General features: G+C 36.9%; 3 protein-coding genes across 5 annotated transcripts in view; 2 read left to right on the forward strand and 1 right to left on the reverse strand.

Moving 5' to 3' along the window:
• LOC133659330 (odorant receptor 131-2-like) overlaps positions 1–7,181 on the reverse strand; it is a 15,552-nt gene extending 8,371 nt beyond the window's left edge. For both annotated transcript variants that reach the window (XM_062062084.1, XM_062062085.1), the window contains exons 1-2: positions 7,114–7,181; positions 6,670–6,754 (exon numbers count right to left, since the gene is read on the reverse strand). The gene's annotated coding sequence lies outside the window, so the exon portion shown is untranslated. The remainder of the gene's footprint in view (positions 1–6,669; positions 6,755–7,113) is intronic.
• A 1,909-nt stretch (positions 7,182–9,090) lies between these two features.
• LOC133659331 (diablo IAP-binding mitochondrial protein-like) lies at positions 9,091–12,516 on the forward strand. Of its 2 annotated transcripts, none has more exons than XM_062062087.1 (5): positions 9,091–9,300; positions 9,385–9,499; positions 9,580–9,705; positions 11,714–11,824; positions 11,950–12,516. In XM_062062087.1, the coding sequence occupies exons 1-5, from the start codon at positions 9,164–9,166 to the stop codon at positions 12,250–12,252; spliced, it is 792 nt and encodes a 263-aa protein (XP_061918071.1). In that variant the 5' UTR covers positions 9,091–9,163; the 3' UTR covers positions 12,253–12,516. The 2 variants fall into 2 exon arrangements, with proteins under 2 accessions (XP_061918071.1, XP_061918073.1); XM_062062089.1 differs by having other exon boundaries at positions 9,388–9,499.
• A 4,865-nt stretch (positions 12,517–17,381) lies between these two features.
• LOC133659130 (diablo IAP-binding mitochondrial protein-like) lies at positions 17,382–26,686 on the forward strand. Its single transcript, XM_062061865.1, has 7 exons — positions 17,382–17,389; positions 18,513–18,629; positions 20,012–20,147; positions 20,234–20,356; positions 25,468–25,578; positions 25,661–25,757; positions 25,885–26,686. The coding sequence occupies exons 1-7, from the start codon at positions 17,382–17,384 to the stop codon at positions 26,091–26,093; spliced, it is 801 nt and encodes a 266-aa protein (XP_061917849.1). The 3' UTR covers positions 26,094–26,686.
• The last annotated feature ends 365 nt before the right edge of the window (positions 26,687–27,051 follow it).

The raw sequence follows: 27,051 nt of genomic DNA on the forward strand, positions 1-27,051 counted from the left end.
TGAATACATTTACATATGCATAAAAATGTGTTTTCTTTTGTATTATTTTTTAATTAATCAAGTAACGTTTATGACAACCTTTTTTCAAAACACAATGTAGAATGTTAGCTATAACAGGATAATGCATACATTTATCATTTGTTTTCAAAACTCTTACAAAAAAGTGGGACCCCAAAAATTTACTATGGGACCCTATTTTTATGACATGATGGGGTCTCGGGGACCCCATTTTGAAAATTCCTAGCACCAACTGTGATGGAGTATGCATCAGTGTTGCATCAGAGCGTGCAAAACAACAGCAGGCGGCTGTGGCCTGCGGGCCGGATCTAATACTAATCAAATATCATCACAGGGGCCATAGATAATTCATTTGGCTCGCGGGCCAAATCCGAGCCTTGACTTTGACACATAGGCATTAAACCATATCCAATTATATTTACAATCCGCAAAGTATGTGAAACACAGGTGAAACATCACAAAATGCCACAAATTCCGTCAGCCATTTTGAATGTTCCGCTCCGAATACCTTCGGCAATTTTTAGAGATTGTACGTCACCGTAGTCCTTTGCACTCTGACCATGTTATCAGATCAGTCATACTGGAAATACGCAAAAATTGGAAAGAGATGTGCTGTTTATCATTCACAATTCTTATGTAAGACAAGAACACATATGTTTGGCTTTTTTATGCATTCAACAGATCGAGGTCCTCTGTTGCACTCATTATACTCTAAAAACGTTCAGAAACTGCCAACAATATTCAATTTATAAGTCATGACCTGAAAATGAACCAAATATGAGTGATATTGTTATTATAAGCGCCAAAACAGATTGACTATTTTAGCAGCGGATTGATAGCAGGGAGCTAATGCTAGCTTACGCTGCTATTGTTGACACACTACAAGCCGACAGCTGCTTCTGCTTTGTCTCAAACTTGCTAAAAGTAAATTCTAGATTATAATTCATGCATCTCTCACCTGCTCGTAGACAAATATTGCCGGGGACCGACAGGCTGGTTGACTTTCAAGTCCCCGAGATGGCAAAATAATAATAATGGATTAGATTTATATAGCGCTTTTCTAGACACTCAAAGCGCTTCACAGAGAAGTGAGAACCCATCATTCATTTTTACAACTCATTCATTCATCATTCATTCTCCGGTGTGAGCGGCACCGGGGGCAAGGGTGAAGTGTCCTGCCCAAGGACACAACGGCAGCGATTTTTTTTTTTTGGATGGTAAGAGGCGGGGAGCGAACCTGCAACCCTCAGGTTTCTGGCAAGGCCGCTCTACCCACTACGCCAAGCCGCCCCAAAATAGACCCCAAAATACCTTTTTTTTAACCCTTTGTGAGGATTGTGATTGATTCTTCATCTAAGTGGGAGTATGTGAGCGTCCCGTCGGTCGATATCCCAGCGAGAGTGGAAATATGACATTCTGGTTTGTTATTGTTAGTGTGTATGTTTAGCACCTAGCAATGCTACGGATGCTAGTGTCACAATGTAACTGCATCCATCACTCGGCTTCTAAAACTTACTGCTCATCCTCTTTGTGTTCGGGCTCAAAAACCATCATAATTTTTTCTAAAATAATAGTTGTTGGCTCTCACAAAGTCTGCTTGATTAGCATTGTTGTTGATGGGAAAGGGATCTGTGGTTCCCTATGGCCACGTCCCGGATCACGTGACTGGCTTGCTCATTATCTCTCAAAATGGTTCGGGAATCTCTGTGAAATTGATACTATTTTGATCATATCTATTTATTTGCAAACTTTATAAGTCTTTTGGTGTCATAAATCATATATATATGATAATAACTTCAATATAGAGGCAACTTGTTTTTCTACTCAACTAATACTTTAAATCAAGCATCCTCGGGTTGTTGCAGAATCTCTAAGCAAGATTTTCTATGTGAGGAAAACAGAAATATCTTATCTGAATAGTTATTTTCTCAATTTTAAACATTTTTAAACTGGAGTATACAAAATATAATTATTCATGCTAAAATTTGAATTATGCTGTAAAGTCAATGATAACAAATAGGAAAATTAGCAAATAGCTCTTAAAACTAGGGGAATTTCTCAAAAAATCGTTTAAAATCTTGGCAAGTGGCAAATCATTTGCAGTGCAACTAATCTTCCGAACAAGCCTATACATTGTGAAAATGTGATTCGATATAAACTTCCCCACTCAAATACTTAAACTTTTTCATGAGCAGACAAAGCGACGCAAATCGACAGAACGGCTCGGATTCAATTCCCTGCTCTTGTTGCTAGGCAGAGTTCATGGGGCTCAAGCAGAACTGCCCCATACTGTAGTCCAGGGGTCACCAACGCGGTGCCCGCGGGCACCAGGTAGCCCGTAAGGACAACATGAGTAGCCCGCTGGCCTGTTCTAAAAAATAGCTCAAATAGCAGCACTTACCAGTGAGCTGCCTCTATTTTTTTAATTTTATTTCTTTACTAGCAAGCTGGTCTCGCTTTGCCCGACATTTTTAATTCTAAGAGAGACAAAACTCAAATAGAATTTGAAAATCCAAGAAAATATTTTAAAGACTTGGTCTTCACTTGTTCAAATAAATTCATTATTTTTTTTACTTCGCTTCTTATAACTTTCAGAAAGACAATTTTAGAAAAAAAATACAACCTTAAAAATGATTTTAGGATTTTTAAACACATATACATTTTTACCTCATTCATTCTTAAAGTAATCTTACTTATCTCATCATATGAAATATGACTTACTTCACCAATTATTATTATTAAATTCTTACTATTATTTATTTATTTATTTTTATTGTGATTACTTATGGAGTTTATTGTGAAAAAATTGTGAACAGGAAGTGAACAAAAAGTTTTGCAACTGTTATGTAAAGAAAAGGGGTAGGATTAAATAAGCTCTGCTTCTTCCTACTCCTTTTCGAACATGTTGAAAAGAAACTGGAAATTGTGATGTATCATGTTGTATGCTTGCATGTTCGAAATAAACTCAAACTCAAACTCAAACTCAAACCTTTTAAATTCCTTCCTCTTCTTTCCTGACAATTCTGACAATGTTCAAGTAATTTTTTTAAATTATTATTGTAAAGAATAATAAATACATTTTAATTTAATTCTTCATTTTAGCTTCTGTTTTTTCGACAAATAATATTTGTGAAATATTTCTTCAAACTTATTATGATTAAAATTCAAAAAAATTATTCTGGCAAATCTAGAAAATCTGTAGAATCAAATTTTAATCTTATTTCAAAGTCTTTTGAATTTCTTTTAAAATTTTTGTTCTGGAAAATCTAGAAGAAATAATTATTTGTCTTTGTTAGAAATATACCTTGGTCCAATTTGTTATATATTCTAACAACGTGTAGATTGGATTTCAACCTATTTAAAACATGTCATCAAAATTCTAAAATTAATCTTAATCAGGAAAAATTACTAATGATGTTCCATAAATTCTTTTTTTAATTTTTTCAAAAAGATTCTAATTAGCTAGTTTTTCTATTCTTTTTTTCGGTTGAATTTTGAATTTTAAAGAGTCAAAATTGAAGATAAACTATGTTTCAAAATTGAATTGTCATTTTTTTTCGTGTTTTCTCCTCTTTTAAACAATTAAGTGTAAATATAATTAATTATTAATAATAACATAGAGTTAAAGGTAAATTGAGCAAATTGGCTATTTCTGGCAATTTATTTAAGTGTGTATCAAACTGGTAGCCCTTCGCATTAATCAGTACCCAAGAAGTAGCTCTTGGTTTCAAAAAGGTTGGTGACCCCTGCTGTAGTCCAATGGAAGAAAATGTGTCACAGCCACGCCCACCAGGCTTTTTCAATGGCAACGGAAGCGACGGACAGGACAAGGAATCCAGACGCTAAAGACATAACACATTAATGTCTGCAATTTGCCCTGCATTAACTATTAATTGGAATATGATATCGGCAACGACGTACAGTAAAAAGAGTTGATAGCAGAAAGCAGGATGACAAAGTCAAATCAGTCCAATCCATTTTGAACTACCAAAAATAATCTAATATAATATCTGAGTATTAAAGTTGGACCAGATAAGTGCAGGTTTAAAACACTCCATTCCGGGATGCTTTTGGTGGTAGCGGGGGGTGTATATTGTAGCCCGGAAGAGTTAGGGCTGCAAGGGATTCTGGGTATTTGTTCTGTTGTGTTTATGTTGTGTTACGGTGTGGATGTTCTCCCGAAATGTGTTTGTCATTCTTGTTTGATGTGAGTTCACAGTGTGGCGCATATTTGTAACAGTGTTAAAGTTGTTTATACGGGCACTCTGTGTGACCTGTATGGTTGTTGATCAAGTATGTTTTGCAGTCACTTACGTGTGTCTGTAGAAGCCGCATACAACATGTGACTGGACCGGCACGCTGTTCGTATGGTGAAAAAGCGGACGCGACGTCAGGTTGTAGAGGACGCTAAAGGCAGTGCCATCACGGCACGCCCTTAATATTGTTGTCCGGGTTAAAATCGGGAGAATGGTTGCCCCGGGAGATTTTCGGGAGGGGCACTGAAATTCGGGAGTCTCCCGGAAAAATCGGGAGGGTTGGCAAGTATGCAGTAAACACACTCTGCGTGCTTTGGCCTCTTTTGGCTTAAAGGCCTACTGGAATTTTTTTTTATTTAAACGGGAATAGCAGATCCATTCTATGTGTCATACTTGATCATTTCGCGATATTGCCATATTTTTGCTGAAAGGATTTAGTAGAGAAAATCGACGATAAAGTTCGCAACTTTTGCTCGCTGATAAAAAAAGCCTTGCCTGTACCGGAAGTAGCGTGACGTCACAGGAGCTAGTATTCCTCACAATTCCCCGTTGTTTACAACGGAGCGAGAGATTCGGAGCGACAAAGCAACGATTACCCCACTAATTTGAGCGAGGATGAAAGATTCGTAGATGAGGAACGTTACAGTGAAGGACTAGAGAGGCAGTGATGGACGTATCTTTTTTCGCTCTGACCGTAACTTAGGTACAAGCTGGCTCATTGGATTCCACACTCTCTCCTTTTTCTATTGTGGATCACGGATTTGTATTTTAAACCACCTCGGATACTATATCCTCTTGAAAATGAGAGTCGAGCACGCGAAATGGACATTTAAAGTGACTTTTATCTCCACGACAATACATCGGTGACACACTTAGCTGCTGAGCTAACGTGATAGCATCGTTCTCAAATGAAGATAGAAACAAAAGAAATAAACCCCTGACTGGAAGGATAGACAGAAGATCAACAATACTATTAAACCATGTACATGTAACTACACGGTTAAAAATTCTCAGCCTGGTAAGGCTTAACAATGCTGTTGCTAACGACGCTAAGGCTAATTTAGCAACTTAGCAACCGGACCTCACAGAACTATGATAAAAACATTAGCTCTCCACCTACGCCAGCCAGCCCTCATCTTCCCATCAACAGCCGTGCTCACCTGCGTTCCAGCGATCGATGGCGCGACGAAGGACTTCATCCGTGGGTTTGGCGGCAAGCATCGGCTAGGCGTAGTAAGTAGTCCTTTTTGTGTTGCTGTCAGTATTGTACTTAGCCACTAATACACCGATCGATCCCATCTACAACGTTCTTCTTTGCAGCCTCCATTGTTCATTAAACAAATTGCAAAAGATTCACCAACACACATGTCCAGAATACTGTGGAATTTTGTCGAAGAAAACAAGAGGTTTTTGTATCGGGTCGATGGGGTACAACCACTTCCGTGGATTTTGTGACGTCACGCGCATAAATCATATCCAAAGGAGTTTTTCAACCGGAAGTGTGGCGGGAATTTTAAAATTGCACTTTATAAGTTAACCCGGCCGTATTGGCATGTGTTTCAATGTTAAGATTTCATCATTGATATATAAACTATCAGACTGCGTGGTCGGTAGTAGTGGGTTTCAGTAGGCCTTTAAGGGCGGGCATTGAATACACGGCCCAGCAACTCCCCTCCTTTCTGATTGGTCACTTTGAACGCCTACTGTCTCCTGGTCAGAGTCAATCTGAGGGGGCTTGTTGTGTGTCGCTTAGATTAGAGTTTTTAGACAAAATAAGTCAACATTAGTGTATTTTGTCATTTATTCATTTATATAAATGTTTTACACCATGGAACGTTGCGTGTGTAGAAAACAGGCGAAACACATCACAAGCACACACGCGAGCAAAAAGATTGTAAAATGAGTCTTTGCGTTGTGGTTTTTACTCGAGATGTGCGATAACGCCGATTTTCTTTCCGATCCGATACCAGATAAAATTCAGACTGTTATCGTATGTGCAAATATACCCAATGTGTCTGCTAAAATTTTAAAGGTTTTGTATTTTCAAATAACATACTGTATCTGTCATGATCCGTTGCCCGGATCATGTCCAGTTTTGTGCACCCCTGGGTTTGTTTTAGTTGCCATGGGTGCAAATTAGTTTCACCTGCCTCTGATTAGTGTTCGGGACGCTCATGTGCTCCCAGGCACTAATCAGAGAGCTTTCCTATTTCCTGTTTTTCGCCACACACTGTCTGGCTTCCTTGTTTGCGCTATGCAACAGTTACGTTGGAGGATTCCTTGCTTCTTTGCTCGTGATTCCTGTGCTAAGTTTTGCCTTAGCTCCCCGTGCGATCGGCACAATTCTCTTTTGTTTATTTCCTGCCTGATTTATGAGAATAAATCATTGTCTTACCTGCACCTTGCCTCCGGAGTTTCCGTCTGCATCCTGGGAGGACGACCCACGCAGTAAAATGCGACACCGACGTGATCATATCCATCTTAAAAAACATGTAAGGAAAAATTGGAATGTAATGACAAACTTATCATTAGTAATAACATACTTAGTCACCTATAACAGAAAGTTGTGTCTTTAATCATATATAACATCTGTTTTTAGCTTCTTTTTTTTTTTTTTTAAACATTTTTTAAATGGCCCCCCATACTTGACTTTTCAGTATAAATGTCATGACGTGGACTGTGAGGGTTTTGTTTTCCCGAGATGCAAGAATTGGAGCGGACGTGGCGTGAAGGTAAAAACATCATTTAATTTTACTATAACAGAACGCACTTGGGCAAAAACTATGAACATGAAATAAATAACACTTGCTAACTTTAACATGAATAAACAAACACTTACTTGAAAAGCATGGAACTATGGCCTGGAACACGTAAACAATGGAGTAACAGGGATAACAGAGTTAATGTCGCCAGACAGACTGCCTGACAACTGAAAGCTTAAATAATACCGTCATGATTAGTGACAGGTGCGCGAGTGCAAAACGTGAGACAGGTGCGTGAGTGCAAAACGTGAGACAGGTGCGTGACATGAGGACAGGTGAAAACTAATGGGTTGTCATGGAAACAAAACAAACAAGAGTGCACAGAGTCCAAAAACCAAACCGAACATAACCAAAACAAAACATGATCACACAGGCATGACAATAAAAAGTTTAGACAATCCTAGAAGACAATATTAGAAGGTCTCAAAATAAAAACTAAATATAGTAAAAATACAAAGTTTAGTTAATTAAAAAATAAAAAATATTAACTTATGAATTAATTTGAAAAATTACAACAACCATAATAAACTCAGGGCATTCAATCGATCGCAACTGGACAGTCTGGTTTGTATGAGAATGTAAAATGTGTAACTGAACATGAATATTGTCGTCCAGGCAGAATTTTTGACAAACTAGTTTATGAAATTACACAATTGTAATATTAATATTTGTATTCTATACTTACAAGGGAAAAATAGAACATTAAAAATGTAGGAAAAAAGAGCAAACGTATGTAATGAGAAAAAGCAGAAATGTTCTAACTAATAATTCATAATAATCCAATTTAAATACAGTTTGTCACCTATAATACAAAGCTGACACAACATCTGTTTTTAGCATTTTTCTTCAAATAAGAAAATGGCAATATGACTTTTCATATACAGCCCTTGGTGGTAAAAGGTTGCACAACCCTGACCTATTGTATCAAAAGTATTCATACTTTGGCTTGAGAATCGATGTTTGAGCATCAAGATCTGGTATCGATGGTATCGATATTTTCTGTATCGATCCGCACATCACTAGTTTTTACGCGCGAGGATTTGCCGCTCTTTTGACGCCACAGTGCATTCTGCAGTTCTTCTTATGTTACTGACCATGTCAAAATAAAGCTCCATGTCCCGTTCTACGGTTATTATCACATGTGTACATTTCTGTGGCCGGCCTCACAAATAAGCATGAAACAAGCCAAAGAAAATGTAATGCACTGATTCAGCGGGTGAAATGTTTGTATGCATGTTGAGCTGATGAAGTCTCATTAGATATGCCAATGTCTTTTTTTCCCCAAACTATAACATAATCTTTACCCTGAAAATCAGAGTTAGGGTACGGTAATAAAATAGCAGTAACTTGGCAGCAGTATTGTGACGAGCAGTCAAAAAAAAATAAAATAATAATAATAATAATAAAGATTTGTTCACTCACTAGGTTTTTGTGGCCCCCTTTTTGGTTGTTAATTGACTTGAATTAATGTGCCCTCCCTAAAGCTGATATGTGTTGTAGTTGTATTTTCTATATGAATCCAATCATTTTAAACTGAATTTAAACATTTCATTTTCTGAGTGATAAAATGCTGAAATGCAAAAAAAAAAAGGAATAAATCCTCAACATTCTCACAGCTAGCATTTGCTTTGCAAGTTATTTGTCCATCAATGATTGTAATAATAAATAATACATTGTAAAAGTAGTTTTGTGGTCCATACACCTGATGAGTTTAGTGTGCAGTTTTTCATTCCGATGCATATATGATGCCTTTCCATGAAATAGCAGAGAAAACCAACCTTGCAGACTGCGTTGAGTGTCTGCAATCAAGCACAACATGTGGTGACACAACATGTTATAGATGCAGAAATGATGGCGATAAATTGATGTTTACTGCTAACATCTCTCCAAGCAAAAGTGCACCAAGGAGAGCGGTTTACTTCCGACCAACTGCAATCTGCACGTACGTGATCTGTGGCCTTTTGCGAGATAAAGGCAAATGCGCACATTTGCAGGCAGAGTCAACAGATCAATGACTTTTACGCAATGGGGGCTGCATAAATACAAGCGGCGCGCGACTGGAGGAAGCAAAAGCAGCAGACTGGCAGCAGAACAAGACAGACAGTGTAATCTAGTCCTAGGTTGATAATGCAAGCAGTACGACAGTGTTCAGCGTGTGCCAGCCGGGCCGCAGGAGGACTTTTGAGGTTGCAAGCAGATGTTTCGGCGCTGCAGAGCAAGAAGAGCGTCCTCAGGAGGGGAGCAGCTTGCAGCCGCTTCCTCAGGTACAGTATATTTAGAGTAACTGTATCACCAGGCATGGTGGCATGGCTTCTTTTGACACTTTTTTTGCAATTGTTTTGTAACAGCAGCTCTGCCAGTGTCCTCATCAGCAGCAGACAGGCCACAAACAGGAAGACGGTGCAATGGAAGGACGCCGCACAGGCAAACACAGCATCGTTGACTTTGAACCCGTCTGTGCAGGTGTGTGAGCCTAGACTGTATATATTTATTTTCTCATGCAGTGGATCACGATCATTAAAGGTGCCTATACCTTCTTCTAGCAAACGGAGCATCTCACTCACGACTGCCTGATCAAAAGAGCGGCCTCTGTGGTCACTGACAGCACGGGCACCCTCCTCTCGCAGAGCACCATGGCTCTCATCGATGCCTTCGCCAACTACACAAAGGTGATTTTTTGGGGGGGTCTAAACATCCAGTACAAAAGCTCAATCAAAAGTTGTTTGTGTGCAGGATTATTGCACAAAAGCTAGTTAAATATGTGGTTCAAGCTCCATATGAGTATTTGCATCTGTATCCAGATCTGCACCAAAATGTGTATATGTATATATATATATATATATATATATATATATATATATATATATATATATATATATATATATATATATATATATATATATATATATATATATATATATATATATATATATATATATATATATATATATATATATATATATATATATATATATATATATATATATATATATATGTATATATATATATGTATATATATATATATATATATATATATATATATATATATATATATATATATATATATATATATATATATATATATATATATATATATATATATATGCAATATATACAATTATATATATATACTTTTTTTTTTTTTTTCAAAACATATTTTAGATGAATAAAATGTGTACATTTAGAATATATCTATTTTGAATTGTAAATATATTTTTGGAACTAGTTCAGTGTTTATATACAGTGGACATATACATTTATTTTCATTCAAAATATATTGTTTTACTATACATCATGCATATATTTTAGACTACATATATGTATGTATAGACCTTATCTATGTATATAATTGTTTAACTGTACCATATAAGTTATATACATAATGTAATATATACTGTATATTTCAGAGTAGATTTTTTTAATTAAAAAAAAAGTTTTTAAATAAAAACATATTTTATATATATATATATATATATATATATATATATATATATATATATATATATATATATATATATATATATATATATGCATGAGAAACATGTGTACATTTAGAATATATCTATTTGAATTTGAAATATATTTGTGGAACTATATACTGTATACTGTATATTTCAGAGTAGATTTTTTAGAATAAAAAAAAAGTTTTGAAATATATATGCACACACAAAATGTATTTAGAATACACCATATATAAATTTAAAACATATTTTTGGAATTATCATATTATTTAACTAGTTTATAATATATAGTGGACACACTGGACACATAAATTTTTTAATTGAAAACCATCTTTTTAGAGAGAGAGAGAGAGAGAGAGAGAGAGAGAGAGAGAGAGAGAGAGAGAGAGAGAGAGAGAGAGAGAGAGAGAGAGAGAGAGAGAGAGAGAGAGAGATTATACTATATATATATTTTAGAGTATATTTTTTAGAATTGAAAAATATCTATATCTATATATATATATGCACACTTAAAATGTATATATTTAGAATTAGAATATATCTACCGTAATTTCCGGACTATAAGCCGCACCTGACTATAAGCCGCACCAGCTAAATTTAGGGGAAAATACAGATTGCTCCATATATAAGCCGCACCCGACTATAAGCCGCAGGGTTTTGATGTGTAATTAGCGTAGTATATAGGGGTTCCTGCTACCACGGAGGGGATTATCGGGACAGAGATGACTGTTTGGGAACGCAAAGCGTCCCATTTATTAACAATAAATCTTTTAATCATTCAATCAAACTTTCACATCTTGACATGGCGAACAGCATTCGTGCAGAGTACAAATAATACAACGGTGCAAAGTAATACAAAGTGCTCGCCTGTACGTTATCAAAATAACCAGCCTACCGGTATATGAAAAGTCAGTCTTTAATCATTGTGTCATCGTCTTCCTCCTGCGTACTAAAACCACCGAAATCCTCTTCGTCGGTGTCGGAGAAGAACAGGCCGTAAATAAGCCGCACCCTTGTATAAGCCGCAGGGACCAGAACGAGGGGAAAAAGTAGCGGCTTATAGTCCGGAAATTACGGTAATGTGAATTGAATTGAATATTATCAATACTATTGTAAGACATACTCCACTGACCCACTAAACTACTACGAGTGGCTCTATATAAGTCAGTCATGTGTATGTACATAGTTTATATATATTATTTTTGTCTCTACTCAGGCTGTACACACACGCATTGCCCTGCAGAGACGTTATCTTGTCTCACTGGGAAAACTGAGCCCAGCTGAGGAAGACTCCCTTCAGCGGGCCATCTTTGTACAAAAGGCCGAGGTCAGTTTAACCCTTTATATGACACTCCAACTCCTTTTAACATCAGAAAATAAAAAATAAAGCCACCCACAAAAAAACTGTTTCATATTATTATGGTATTGAGCTGTATGATGTTCACACAACAGGTCAGCGAGCAGCTCACTGAATGTAAACGCTTGGAGACAACTTGGATCAAGGCAGTTAACTTGTGCAAAATGGCGGCTGAGGCCGCATACACTTCCGAAGCTGCGCAGGCGTCCATCACGCTGAGGGCTAACATCCAGCTTGCCCGGTCCCATGTGGACGAGGCTCAGAAAACGTCGGCGGAGGCGGATAAGAAGTTAGCCGAGACCAAAGTAGAGGAGATCCAAAGGATGGCCGAGTTCACCTCATCCTTGGAGGACTGCGATGAACACGACATCCACGAGGCTTATTTACGAGAGGACTGAGACTATATTTGTATTTTGACTTCATACAAATGAGACTATGTAATTCTTGTGGCATTGATTTATTTAAGACTATTTATTTGATTCATTGATGCTTTTGGAGCTACTGGGTAAACAACAGTCGATGACTTGGCATTATGAAATGACGTGCTGGTGTGTTATGAATGGAAAAAGGTGATTTAGTTTTCTTGACAATCAAACGTCTGGCTGACATTTTGTAAAATATATTTGAGTTTTCTTTAAATAAATGACTACTTTTTTAATGTATTGTTTGTCTCGTCATAATTTTATTCAAACTTTTTTCTTTTTTTTTCATTATTTGCATTATGTACTTGACATGAATCAATGCTTGGTGAAGTTAAAACAGCTTTAATTAGATTACATTCAATTATATTTGTAATATTTTACATATATTTTCAGCATTATATTATTGTACTTTATTATTTACATATGCATACCTATACTGTACTATACGATTATTAGTATTATTGTTGTGTGTACATCATTGTGAAGAAAATTGTGCCTAAGTTTAAAAAAAAATCACAATTTTTGACACATATTTGGAAGACTTGTTGAAAAATGTATAATAAACCATGCCTAGCTAATGCTTAGCTCTGGTAGAGAGTTCAAAGGTCGAAAACATCACCTTCAATGACGCCCTGAGCATGACACCCTTTAGATCAGGGGTTCTTAACCTTTTTGACCTTGGGGTCCACTTTTTCCACTACAAAGGGACCCAGCCCACTCAAATATCAACACTAAATTAGTTATCTTACTTTTGATTGTAATTGTGTTCAATAATGATATCTAACCTACTTACAGTTTAACAGGATATACCTTGTCAGTTGATAGGAAATTATGTGTTAATCACAAAGATTATTATCAAGATTTAGGTTAGGCTTATTACAGAATAAATATGTATTAAATATAGTGCAAAAGAAGGGACTCAAAAAGTGATGAAAAATAAAATGACATATTACGCATTACTAATATGAACAGATTCTAACCAAATTCATAATAATAATATGTATGTTTCTTAAACAAACTTTCAATCTAATTTAAGTGCAAATGAAAATAAAGCTTTGCCACTTTAGTCATAATTTTTGCGCTTAAGATATTGATATTGTCATTACTGCCGCAAGTGGTGGAAAAGTGTATAACAACTGAGCGCAGCTGCGACACATACAGACCACATCTGTATGGTTAAGAAACACTGCTTTCGATTGTGTAGAACGGGGGTCTGCAACCCACGGCTCTAGAGCCGCCCTAGTTTTTTAAAAACATTTACGAAAATAGAAAAAGATGGGGGTCAAATATATTTTTTGTTTTAATATGGTTTCTTTAGAGGCACCAACATGACACACACCTTCTTAAATGTTAGCAATCCCACTGTTTATGTTAAACATGCTTCACTGATGAGAGTATTTGGCGAGCGCCGTTTTGTCCTACTAAATTTTGCGGTCCCTTGAACTCACTGTAGTTTGTTTACAAGTACAAATTTCCCTGATTCTGCCACAGAAAGATGTGTTTTATACCAATCCTTTGTCTCATTTTGTCCACCAAATGTTTTATACTGTGCGTGAATGCACAAAGGTGAGCTTTGTTGATGTTATTGACTTGTGTGGAGTGCTAATCTGGCCTATTTGGTCAGTGCATGACTGCAAGCTGATCTATGCTAACATGCTATTTAGGCTAGCTGTATGTACATATTGCATCATTATGTCTCGTTTGTATGTATATTTGAGCTCATTTCATTTCCTTTACTTATGTCTTCTCTGTTTATAATTTATATTTGTTTCATGACACATTATCTGTATGTATTATTGGCTGCATTTCTGATAGTTGTTTGTGTGCCATGTTGTTCCAGACCACAGCAAACGTTACCCTGCTTGCAAAGATTGTAATAAATCCATTAGAAGAAGACCGGCTGCCGTTTTTTCGGACACACACATATATATACCTTTAGCCATTCTAAGCCAGTAATTTCCAGGAGTTATCTGACACTCTGAGAAGCCTCTGTTTTACTAAGGTTTTCCAATGTTGTAAAAATGTGTAGAATAAATATTACATTTCAGCATTTCTGTTAACGAAGATTTGTGTCAGCCTGCGACACATAGTCGTTTTGATAGTAGGCTAATATAGCTAATATACAATGTATTGCCTTCATTACACTTACTGTATATAAGGCTTTTAAGTTTTTGCGGCTCCTGACAGATTTTTTATTTTTGTATTTTTGGTGCAAAATGGTTCCTTCAACATTTTGGGTTGCCAACCCTGTTGTAGGAGTACCTAATGAAGAGTTAAGATTTAGTACTGGTGTTGGAGGCTTTTTTTTTTTTTTACTTTTAAACATTTGCTTTTAGAGTCATTAGCAGCAGCTAAGAGAGACTCAAGGAGAGCTATTGTGTTGATGACAGCTATCTAAAGTCATCCATGTGGATTTGGGGTCCAAAGTGAACAATGATCCCAAATTGCGCTATTCTCCTATGTAAAATACTCCCAAGGAACCCATTAAAGGTAAACAAGTGCTCATTAATTATTCAAACGATTCTCTGTTGAGTTAAGTTGCGGCTTGTTTTTCTTAGATGTAATGATGTCATGTGATGCTCATCTGTGCCTCGAGTATAAATAATTAAACCCACCGCAAATATTTACCAGCCAAATTGCATCATTAATGATCCAAATTAAGACTGTTGATGCTTTTGTTGTTTGTGTCGCCTAATACGCATCCACAGAATGAATCGGGCGACAGTGATGATGCAATATTTGAATTCATAAAGCATCTTGTGTATTGCTACACATAAATATAAGATACACATGCATACATGAGACATAATACAAGAAACACAATAAATAAAGTTAAAGTTAAAGTACCACTGATAGTCACACACACACTAGGTGTGGTGAAATTACTCTCTGCATTAACCCATCCCCTTGTTCCACCCACTGGGAGGTGAGGAGAGCAGTGAGCAGCAGCGGTGGCCGCGCTCGGGAATCATTTTGGTGATTTAACCCCCAATTCCAACTCTTGATGCTGAGTGCCAAGCAGGGAGGTAATGGGTCCCATTTTTATAGTCTTTGGTATGACTCGGCCGGGGTTTGAACTCACAACCTACCGATCTCAGGGCGGACTCTCTAACCCAGTGGTTCTCAAACTTTTTTTGTCATCCCCCACTTTGGACAAGGGGGAGTTTTCAAGCCCCACCTGCCCCCATCGCCCCAACAGAACGCTAATGCTGAGCTTAACATTTTCAAATTTATCGAACATCAAGTAACATCAAGTTTTATACATTCAAACTCAATAACATAAAATAAAATCAAGTTCAATAATAAATAAAATAACTGTGCAGCTGTGGTATAACTTGCATCAAGTTCAATATCAAATAAAATAACTTACATCAAATCAATAATAAATAAAACAAAAGTGTTATAACTTGCATCAAGTTCAATAATAAATCAAAAAAAGTGTTATAACTTGCATCAAGTTCAATAATAAATCAAAAAAAGTGTTATAACTTGCATCAAGTTCAATAATAAATCAAATAAAAGTGTTATACCTTGCATCAAGTTCAATAATAAATCAAATAACTTGCATCAAGTTCAATAATAAATAAAACAAAAGTGTTATAACTTGCATCAAGTTCAATAATAAATAAAACAAAAATGTTATAACTTGCATCAAGTTCAATAATAAATCAAAAAAAGTGTTATAACTTGCATCAAGTTCAATAATAAATCAAATAAAAGTGTTATAACTTGCATCAAGTTCAATAATAAATCAAATAACTTGCATCAAGTTCAATAATAAATGAAAATAAAAGTGCCACTTTGCAATCTTTGCCAAAAAAAGGAGGACAGGGCAAGTGAACATGAGTTTTACAGTACTCCAGCATTAGTGGCTGCAATGAGCCTGTTTTGCACTGCACAGCTTTTCAAATCGGGGTTGCAGGCTTGACACTGCCACTGTTAAAACCTCATTGAATTCGGGGCTGAGCTGCCTTGACGCGAGTGTTTCCCGGTGAATGACACATTGTGTCCAATGCGCATTTGGCGCAACCCTCTTTATTAGAGCCTGCAGCCCGTTTCTTGACTTTGCCATGCGCGCCATCAGAGCAAAAGCCCACACAGTTTTCCCATTGAAGGTCGTGTTCTTTGAGGAAACTGTCCATTATCTTGAACAGCTCATCAGCAGTGGCTCTATTTTTTATGTATTTGCAAAACGGCAAATCCTCGCACAGTGACTCGCCATTCACAAAGCTTCCGCTTAGCCCCGCCCCCATTAGTTACTGTTGCTATGTCAGTAAACTTTCGCTCCTACCTAGAAATGTAAAGCCTACAGGAAAAATAAGTAATTTACATTTATCTATATAGCGGATTTCACAGACAGAATCACAAAGTGATTTACAGTGTGTATAGAAAATGAAAGCATAGTAAAAAAAAAAATCAAAGAATATAATAAAAAAATAAAAGTGAAATTTCCTCCCGTTCCTCGCCCCCCACCTGTCATGTCTCTATTCCCCACCAGTGGGGCGCGCCCCACACTTTGAGAAACGCTGCTCTAACCACAAGGCCACTGAAATAAAATAAACATTACGACATAACTGTGTTATGTTACGTTGTATCTATGTTCCGTTTTGTTTGTTATTAATTAAAAAGATAGTGTGCATGCAGTTTGCATATGCATAATACTGGCAGCAGTCATTTATACATTGTCCCTATCATGTAACCAAATAGATGAACCAAAACCACATAGGGACTAGGGCTGTGAATCTTTGGGTGTCCCACGATTCGATTCAATATCGATTCTTGGGGTACGATTCGATTCAAAATCGATTTGTGTTTTTTTTCAATTCAACACGATTCTCGATTCAAAAACGATTTTTTTTCCCGATTCAAAAGGATTCTCTATTCATTCAATACATAGGATTTCAGCAGGATCTACCCCAGTCTGCTGACATGCAAGCAGAGTAGTAGATTTTTGTAAAAAGCTTTTATAATTGTAAAGGACAATGTTTTATCAACTGATTACAATAATGTAAATTTGTTTTAACTATTAAATGAACCAAAAATATGACTTATTTTATCTTTGTGAAAATATTGGACACAGTGTGTTGTCAAGCTTATGAGATGCGATGCACGTGTAAGCCAATGTGACACTATTGTTCATTTTTTTATAAATGTCTAATGATAATGTCAATGAGGGATATTTAATCACTGCTATGTTGAAATTGTAACTAATATTGATACTGTTGTTGATAATATTCATTTTTGTTTCACTACTTTTGGTTTGTTCTGTGTCTGGGTCGGGTTTGGTTTTGGAATTGGATTGCATTGTTATGGTATTGCTATGTATTGTTTTTTTGGATTGATTAATTACAACAACAAAAATAAAAAAATAAAAATAAAAAAAATAAAATAAAATAAAAACACGATTTTTAAAAAAAATGAGAATCGATTCTGAATCGCACAACGTGAGAATCGTGATTCGAATTCGAATCGATTTTTTCCCACACCCCTAATAGGGACCAAATTAAATTGCTCTTAAATTAATTGAAAATGTGCCCTTAATAGATGCAACATATTTAGTTGTTTTATATGGGTTTTTATTTTGTTAATAAACCTTTATTTATAATATGCAACATTTACATACAAGCAAATAAATAATAATAAACAAAACAAGTACAGAAACAGTACAAAACAGCACCAGGGGGTTGTAAACTCAATAAGGCAATTAAAATAGAATACAATATATATATATATATATATATATATATATATATATATATATATATATATATATATATATATATATATATATATATATATATATATATATATATATATATATATATATATATATATATATATATGTGTGTGTGTGTGTAACAAAGTATAAAGCACAAGTTCCATAAATAATCCAAATTTGGAGCATAGCATCATAGTTTTCATAGGTTGTCAGAGGTAGAAAGCGTTTTAAAGTTAAGTTCTAATTATTTTTTAAAGGCACAAAAAACAGGTCGGGTATTGAGAAACTTACATTTATGAATATAGAACTTAGCCAATAGTATAATGAGGTTGCAAAGGTAAAATTCATTTAAACATTTTTTTTCATACTGTGTAAATCCAAATAGCACATTTTTAAAACAAAGCACTAATTTGTCATGAATATTGTCCAGGATGAAACGACAGATGCCCTGCCATAGTGGTCGAGTGCTTTAGTTGTTATATATGTAATATCTTGTGGAAACATTTTTGATCACTAGAGGGCAGCAAATACCGGATGTAAAACAGGAACAAGTGCAATGTTGGGGGAAGGCTTTATTGTGGCGGACCAACATGGCCGCGCTCGGCAGAGGAACAGCCTTCCTCCGTTTCTTACGGTAGGTGGACAGTTTGAATTAAGATGACGTTTTACTACATCGCCACTGCGACGTTTAAAAACAAACATCCTAAGAATTTGGCGATTTAAGAATAAAAAGCGATTTATTAGGCGTTTGTATTTTGCCGTCAATTAAACCGGAAGTCAGTGGGACCCACCTAAGTTGACGCAATAGGTGTGTAATCAAAACTGAAACTATAGCATTAATGAACAATTCCAACGTTTTCTGTACATGATAACTTTAAAATTATTCTCCCTACTTTAGTTTGTTACTATTAAGGTAGACTAGTCAGCCGCCAATGATGTGTATGTAACACAATATTAGGTACACTTGCTCAAGCTAATATAACTGAGTAGAGCTGCATTAGCAAATCCATCCAAATTTCTACCGCTTGTCCCTTTCGGGGTTGCGGGGGGTGCTGGAGCCTATCTCAAAATATTTACAAAAATAACAGCCAATTTTTGATTGACACTGCTATAAAGGTAATGTTTACCAATGTAGTATGAGTGCCTTTACACTAGAGATGTCAAATAATGTATTTTTTTTACCGATATTCCGATATTGTCCAACTCTTAATTAACGACTCCGATATCAACCGATACCGATATATACAGTCGTGGAATTAACACATTATTATGCCTAATTTTGTTGTGATGCCCCGCTGGATGCATTAAACAATGTAACAAGGTTTTCCAAAATAAATCAACTCAAGTTATGGGAAAAAAAATGCCAACATGGCACTGCCATATTTATTATTGAAGTCACAAAGTGCATTATTTTTTTTAACATGCCTCAAAACAGCAGCTTTGAATTTGGGACATGCTCTCCCTGAGAGGTTGGGGGGGGGGGGGGGGCTAATGTGGGGGGGGGGGTTATATTGTAGCTCCCAGAAGAGTTAGTGCTGCAAGGGGTTCTGGGTATTTGTTCTGTTGTGTTTATGTTGTGTTACGGTGCAGATGTTCTCCCGAAATGTGTTTTTCATTGTTGTTTGGTGTGGGTCCACAGTGTGGCGCATATTTGTAACAGTGTTAAAGTTGTTTATACGGACACCCTCAGTGTGACCTGTATGGCTGTTGACCAAGTATGCCTTGCATTCACTTGTGTGTGTGAAAAGCCGTAGATATTATGTGATTGGGCCGGCACGCAAAGGCAGTGCCTTTAAGGTTTATTGGTGCTCTGTACTTCTCCCTACGTCCGTGTACACAGCGGCCTTTTAAAAAGTCATAAATTTTACTTTTTGAAACTGATACCAATAATTTTGAAACCGATGCCTATAATTTCCGATATTACATTTTGAAGCATTTATCGGCCGATATTATCGGACATCCCTAATTTACACTATAGTTTAAAAGCCTCAGAGTTTAAACTACCCTTTCTTGCAGGAGCAATGCTCGCACATTGTGCAGGATCAGCAAACCAACAGGACACAAAGTAGGAAGATGGACAAACATTGTGTGCATAAGCGGCACCTCTCTGGCTGTGGGTAGCGGCCTTCTGTGCGCCGTACCCTTCACTCAGGTAAGAGCGACAGGTGTACTTCAGCATGTCCCCCGCCTTTGGGACTTGTTTGCTGTATGAGTGATAATGTTGGTTCTGTGTTGCAGGTTGAAAGTCTCTCTCACGACTCTCTGATCAGACGGGCAGCCTCTCTGGTTACGGATAGTTGCAGCACGTTCCTCTCTCAGACCACTTTAGCGCTCATAGATGCCATTACGGAGTATTCAAAGGTGAGTTTCCTTGAACTACTAGTTTGATTAAAAAGCTAAATGTTGCCTTATGTCCCAGAAGGCGTGAACTTTGGGAGTACATCCAGAACTCGAGGAAAATATGCCTCAAAAGTTGAACAAAATGTAGTCAAGCTGTGATTGTGTGACATTCCATACGGTAGTCAGTATCTTAAAGAAACTGATTAACTACACAAATGTGATGCGATCGGAAAAGTGTTGTGATAACCACAGAACTGGAAATTTGACTTATTGCTTACAAATGGTCTGGATGCGCAATGCCAAAATATAAGCCATATAGTGGCACCTCAACTTACGTGTAAATTGAGATACGAGCTGTCTCGGCTCTTGGTTATGCTTTTTGTTGCGCGCATAGTTTTGAGTTCCAAGCCTGACTCGGTTGAAGTACCGTATTTTTCGGACTATAAATCGCTCCGTAGTATAAGTCGCACCGGCCGAAAATGCACAATAAAGAAGGAAAAAAACATATATATGTCGCACTGGAGTATAAGTCGCATTTTGGGGGGAAATTTATTTGATAAAATCCAACACCAAGAATAGACATTTGAAAGGCAATTTAAAATAAATAAAGAATAGTGAACAACAGGCTGAATAAGTGTACGTTATGTGACGCATAAATAACCAACTGAGAATGTGCCTGGTATGTTAACGCAACATATCATGGTAAGAGTCATTCAAATAACTATAACATATAGAACATGCTATATGTTTACCAAACAATCTGTCACTCCCGATCGCTAAATCCGATGAAATCTTCCTCCCCGGTGTCGCCTCTGGTATGTCCTTTCTTTCTGCTGCTCGATTGCCGTTCTCTGCTGCATATTTCACTACGTCCCGCTTGTAATCTGCAGTATATGATTTCCTTTTCGGTGCCATTTTAGTTCAGCTCTTCTCAGTTTTTATAAGTTACCACCAATGTTGATGTGATCCATTTTAATAGCTACAAGCAATCAATCAAAAAAAACGGCAGTAGCATATAGCAGTTAGCATCCCATGACCCACAATGCACGTCTGCCATGACCCTCCCCCGCCGAATTCTTATTGGTTGACGTGTGCGTGACGATTGCTGACGTGTGTGTGACGATTGCTGCCATTTGCTTCGTCTCTTACACGAATGAGATAAATAATATTATTTGATATTTTACGGTAATGTGTTAATAATTTCACACATAAGTCGCTCCGGAGTATATGTCGCACCCACGGCCAAACTGAAAAGAACTGCGATTTATAATCCGAAAAATACGGTAGTATTTGTTACAGAGTTGTGCCGTTTTAACAATAAAGAGTTATTATATTACACGTTGCTGTTCCTGCTTTGTTTACCCAAGAAACAAACGTACATTTCGATTAGACAGTCGACGTGCGTGTTTGAGTGTCGCTCACAGATCGACACAATCCTGCCTTCCGACCACTAGAGCTGAGAAAGTTAGTATAAAGGTGAAGAAGCGGGCGATCGATTCAGAGAAACAAAACATTTAAAATATGTACTTCTAGTTAGCAGCCGACCCGGTGAGTCAGCTTTCAGTTCGCATCACACAAGATGCAACCAGTCCCTGTGGAATGCAGCCATGCACGTTTTCAAACATTTATCCATAAAAATTATTGAGAAGCCGCAGATGCTGTGCTTCAGTTTGTTCTGTCTAGTCCTGACTTGGGTTGTACAGTATACCGGTATTGGTATAGTACCGCGATACTAATGAATCATATTCTGTACTATACCGCCTCTAAATAGTACCCGTTAACCCCGTCGTCGTGACGTCGTGTCATTGTTGGTTTTACGATCAGACGAGCATGCACACAATCACGGAATATTTACAAGCAGACACAGTGTGTAGACAGAAAAGGGAGAACGGACGCATTTTGGCTTAAAACCTAACAATTAAGGTGACGCTATTACACTGAAACGCCTTCAGGAAGAGGTGCTTTAAGACATGGCGAGCCAGCTTGCGGCTAAAGTCCACCCGCAGTCGGCAGTGTTTTAGCTACTTCCAAATCACTAATCCTCGCCTCCATGGCGACAAATAAAGTAAGTTTCTTACAAGTATCATCCCTGCAGGACAAGGAATAGCTAAACATGCTTCACTACACACCGTAGCTCACTGGCGTCACCGCTTATGACGCCGTTCCTGAATGTAAACAAATGCCATGGGTGGATCTACACATGACATCCACTGTAATGATACCAAGTACAATAGCGTATCTAATCGATAGTACTATGATTACATCAATATTTTTTAGCATCACAAAATCTATTTTCGTTTTTTTTAAATGTATATTATGTTTATAAACTCAAGAAATAGGTCCCTGGACACATGAGGACTTTGAATATGACCAATGTATGATCCTTTTACTACTTGGTATCGGATTGATACATTATCCAAAACTAATGTAAAGCATCCAGACAGCAGAAGAATAAGTGATTATTACTTTTTAACAGAAGTGTAGATGGAACATGTTAAAAGAGAAAATAACCAGATATTAACAGTAAATGAACAAGTAGATTAATAATCCATTTTCTATCACTTGTTCTTAATAATGTTGACAAAATAATAGATTGGAAAACGACCCAATATTTTACTCCATACGTCAGCAGCTAAATTAGTAGTCTTTGTTTGTTTACTTACTAATAAAAGAAAAGTTGTCTTGTATGTTCACTATTTTATTTAAGGACAAACTTGCAATAAGAATCATATGTTTAATGTACCGTAAGATTTGTTGTCAAAGTAAAGCCAATAATGCAATTTTTTGTGGTGCCCTTTATTTTGAAAAATACCAAAAAGTATCAAAATACATTTTGGTACTGGTACCAAAATATTGGTATCGGGACAACACTAGTCCTGACTCAACAAACTGGACGGTCGAGCATTACCTTTGGTACACCGACATACATACTCGCCTGTTGTCAACTCTGACCTCTCTGTTCCATCACTTAAATATAAACAACTTTGCTAGTTCCAATTGTTACACAACGGAGAAGCAGTCAGTAAGAGACACGTACAAAAGTCTGCTCCGCAAGGTAAATTCTAAAGAATATTTAATACTGTATTTCATAAAACTACTGTAGCAGTTTTATAGTACATGCTATTGTAATGTTTTTAAAACAGTATTTCCTATTTAGAAGTTTGTTTTTGTTTTTAAAAGTCACGTTACATATTAAAATTGTGTTGTTCTGAGAGGACCAAGCACGGAATAAATTGATTTCTATTCATTTCAATGGGCAGGGATAGGCTGATTGGCAACACTTAAATTGGCCCTAGTGAGTGAATGTATGTTGTCTGTCCATCTGAACCCATAGAGCTTGTAAGTGGAGGTATTAATGTACAATAAAATGAAAAATAAGTTGCATATGCTAACACATTCCACCAACAAATGTATCAGTGTTTCCCACACATTCATTTATTTGTGGCGGCCCGCCACGAAAGAATTACGTCCGCCACAAATAAAAATAAATTTAAAATTAAATTTTTTTATTTATTTTTTTGTCCTCTCCAGCTTCTCAGGCAAATCATATAGTTGATGTAGATGCCCATATCGGCTGTTCAGATTTACTTTACAAAAGAGAAGTGTAGGATACTTCTCTTGTTGCCTTATTTGTATTTGACTTTATTAAATGTATTTATATTAGAAACACAACATGTGTATATAACAAAGGGTGCAAAGTCTGCAGGCAGTAGGAAACACATGGTTAAGTGTAGGGAGTAAAACTGATGGCAGTCTAAAGTTCAAGATTTTTGGAGCTCTTTGTTCAGTGGATCAGATGTTTGATGAAGCTCTGTGTCTATCTACCACCACTACTGTTTTCTGTTTATTTGTTACTGACTGTGGCAGGACACCTCTGCCTCTGTTTCACTTTATGTTGCTGGTAAATAATATGGTTGTAGTAGTAGGCTAAAGTTAAATGATTTAGTATGCACTAATTAAAGGGGCAGAGCTTTATGAGACATTTTAGCTTTTATATTTTATAAGATATATTTTTTGTAAGAACCACAATTAATAAATATATTTCAGTGAATAACTTATTGTTCAAATCTGTATATAAATATGTACATAAAGTGTTGTAATGATTTTGTAAAATGGATGGATGGTTGGACGTTTAAAACAAAACTTTTATTATTAATTAGTAAGTATACATTTTTTGAGCCTTTTTAGAGAAAATCATATCATTGTAGTAAATTATGCAAATTACTCGATGATGTCATAGCCCATAGCCACGCCCCCACCGCCACAGGTATCTTGGCAGTTTATGGGAAACACTGTGTATACATAACCAGCAATTAGCTTAAGTCATAATAATAAATGACTAACATTAAAAACACTAGTCAACAAACATTGCTGTCAATTAGTGACCTGATTACGTTGAACGGGAAGAAAGGTGCGTTTTATCGCAGCAGCATTATCGCCACCAGTTGTACTGGAGTGGAAGGGTATCATTGAGCTTGTACGGTCAACAGGGTGTTAAGTACTTCATGGTGGGTTTGTGTGCTTATAACAGTACCTAAGATCTCAACATGGATCAAAAATTGTACCTCCAGCTTTGATTTTGATGACTTATTGACATTTTTGCTTTTCTTCAGTAGAAAGCACAACTAGTAGAAATGTGATTCTTCTCACGATTCGATTGGATTTCGATTATTGGGCTGACTATTTGATTCACAATAGATTCTCGATTCAACCAGATTCTCACAACATATTTCATATAAAAGTTATAATAAAATCTATAATACAACAGTGTACAGGTTACAAAAGTGCCTCTTAGCTGCTGTCGTGTATGTGCAGCGAGTAAGTTTGGAGATGGCCTTAAAAATTTATTTTTAAAAACAGATTATTACAATGTTTTTTTAAATTAATTAATAAATGTAATTAATATTTTTTTGTAATTTAAAAAAAACAAAAAACTTTTTTTAAATATTGAAAATTATGAACCGATGTAGAATCGGAATAATAAGAATCACGATTCGGAAGTGAAACTATTTTTGTCAAGCACCCCTACAACGAGTGCAGACCATATACCCCAAATGTAATCATGAATATTAAAAAGTCATTGGTCTTGTTTACACTTTGAACTGGACTAAACCCTGCTTGCTTGCTGACAGGCTGTGCACACGCTCATAGCGCTCCAAAAACACTACTTGGCGTCACTTGGTAAACTGAGCCAAACGGAGGAGGACTCCATCTGGCAGGTGATGATTGGCCAGCGAGCAAAGGTGAGTCGATGTTCATGTTCAGTTTGTCGGTACGACTGTCACCCCCGCCCTGAAGAAAATAGTTTATTCTCTACTGTGATAGGTCAACGACAGACAAGAGGAGTGCAAGCGTTTCGAGTCATCCTGGGTCAGTGCTCTCAAGTTGTGTGAAACTGCAGTGGAGGCGGCGTACACTTCAGGTGTGTGTTTATGCGTGCATTCCAAAGTGATACGACTTTCCAAACGGGACATTTGGATGGATTTATGTGCGAAACTGAGATGACGGACACAATCACGTCCACAGTGACATACCTTTTGTACTTGCAGGGGCCGAGCACGCATCCATCACCATGCAGAACAACATCCAGGTGGCCCGATCCCAAGTGGACGCGATACAGAAAGTCTCAAAGGACGGTGATAAGAAGTTGGCCGAGGCAAAGGTGCTGGAGGTGGAGGCCATGACTCGGCACGCCGCCACGCTGGAGAAGAGCAACACTGAGGAAGACATACCCGAGGCTTACCTCAGAGAAGACTAAAGCACACACGACCCACGAATCTCTTTGAATTGATTAAACGCGTCAACAGAATTCTATCTGCAGATTGTTAATCTGCCGAATTAATGCTAAGGATGTCAATTAATATATCTGCTACAGAGGTTATGTTAAGGGAGAAAGCAATGCATTTTGGTGCAAATCTGGATAAACGTGCAAATCAACGGTCTTTTACATTACACCAAGGACTGGAGGAATCAGTTAAGTAGCATACAATCAAACATACGTTACAATCAAATTGTGTTGACGTCCTGGCCTTGAAAAGCAGTGTTGTTTCACACAGGACTGCAATCTATCTGTGAAACTGGGTTGCGGGGCGGTGAATAGATGACATCATTGTCTAATTTGCATAATTGGCCATGGACACATAAGGGAAATTTCCATTCGTGTGTTTATTGGCGAGGACGAACAGGTAGTGTTGAGTATAAACCTGAACTTTGTATGTCAATGCACTGAATACTTGTTTGCCTAATGGAAGAAAATACTATTGAGGGTGCGACTCAGTCTAGTGCGTATTTACTGTGATCAGATTGTTGTATTGTTTTTTTCCAAAACCTAATAAAAGCAAAAGCACATTGTTTTGGCTCCCTGTTCATTTTAGAATTGATTTTAAAACCTTGCTGTTTGTTTTTAAAGCTTTACATGGACTGGCACCTCATTATATCTCAGACCTCATCCAAATTTACACTCCTGCGCGCGCTCTGAGGTCCGAGAGCCAGCTACAGCTCATGGTGCCCAAGGCCAGACTTAAAACCAGGGGAGACAGGGCCTTCTCTGTGGTCGGCCCTAAGCTCTGGAACACTCTGCCCCTCCATGTTCCAACTGCTCCCACAGTGGAGTGTTTTAAGTCTCGTCTTATAAGACCCACTTTTATTCTCTGGCTTTTAACACTATGTGAGTTGTGTGGTTCTCTGTTGTCCTCTGTGTTTTTAAAATGTTGAAT

This window comes from Entelurus aequoreus, linkage group LG10, assembly GCF_033978785.1.
Source record: "Entelurus aequoreus isolate RoL-2023_Sb linkage group LG10, RoL_Eaeq_v1.1, whole genome shotgun sequence".
Taxonomy (NCBI): domain Eukaryota; kingdom Metazoa; phylum Chordata; class Actinopteri; order Syngnathiformes; family Syngnathidae; genus Entelurus; species Entelurus aequoreus.

Excerpts from the sequence above, each read along its gene's own strand:
- LOC133659331 (XM_062062087.1), top strand. The coding sequence starts at position 9,164 with ATGCAAGCAGTACGACAGTGTTCAGCGTGTGCCAGCCGGGCCGCAGGA. Across the intron at positions 9,500-9,579 it reads CTTTGAACCCGTCTGTGCAG|CAAACGGAGCATCTCACTCA; the intron begins GTGTGTGAGCCT and ends ACCTTCTTCTAG. Across the intron at positions 11,825-11,949 it reads TCTTTGTACAAAAGGCCGAG|GTCAGCGAGCAGCTCACTGA; the intron begins GTCAGTTTAACC and ends TTCACACAACAG.
- LOC133659130 (XM_062061865.1), top strand. Across the intron at positions 18,630-20,011 it reads GCCTTCCTCCGTTTCTTACG|GAGCAATGCTCGCACATTGT; the intron begins GTAGGTGGACAG and ends CCTTTCTTGCAG. Across the intron at positions 25,579-25,660 it reads TGATTGGCCAGCGAGCAAAG|GTCAACGACAGACAAGAGGA; the intron begins GTGAGTCGATGT and ends CTACTGTGATAG.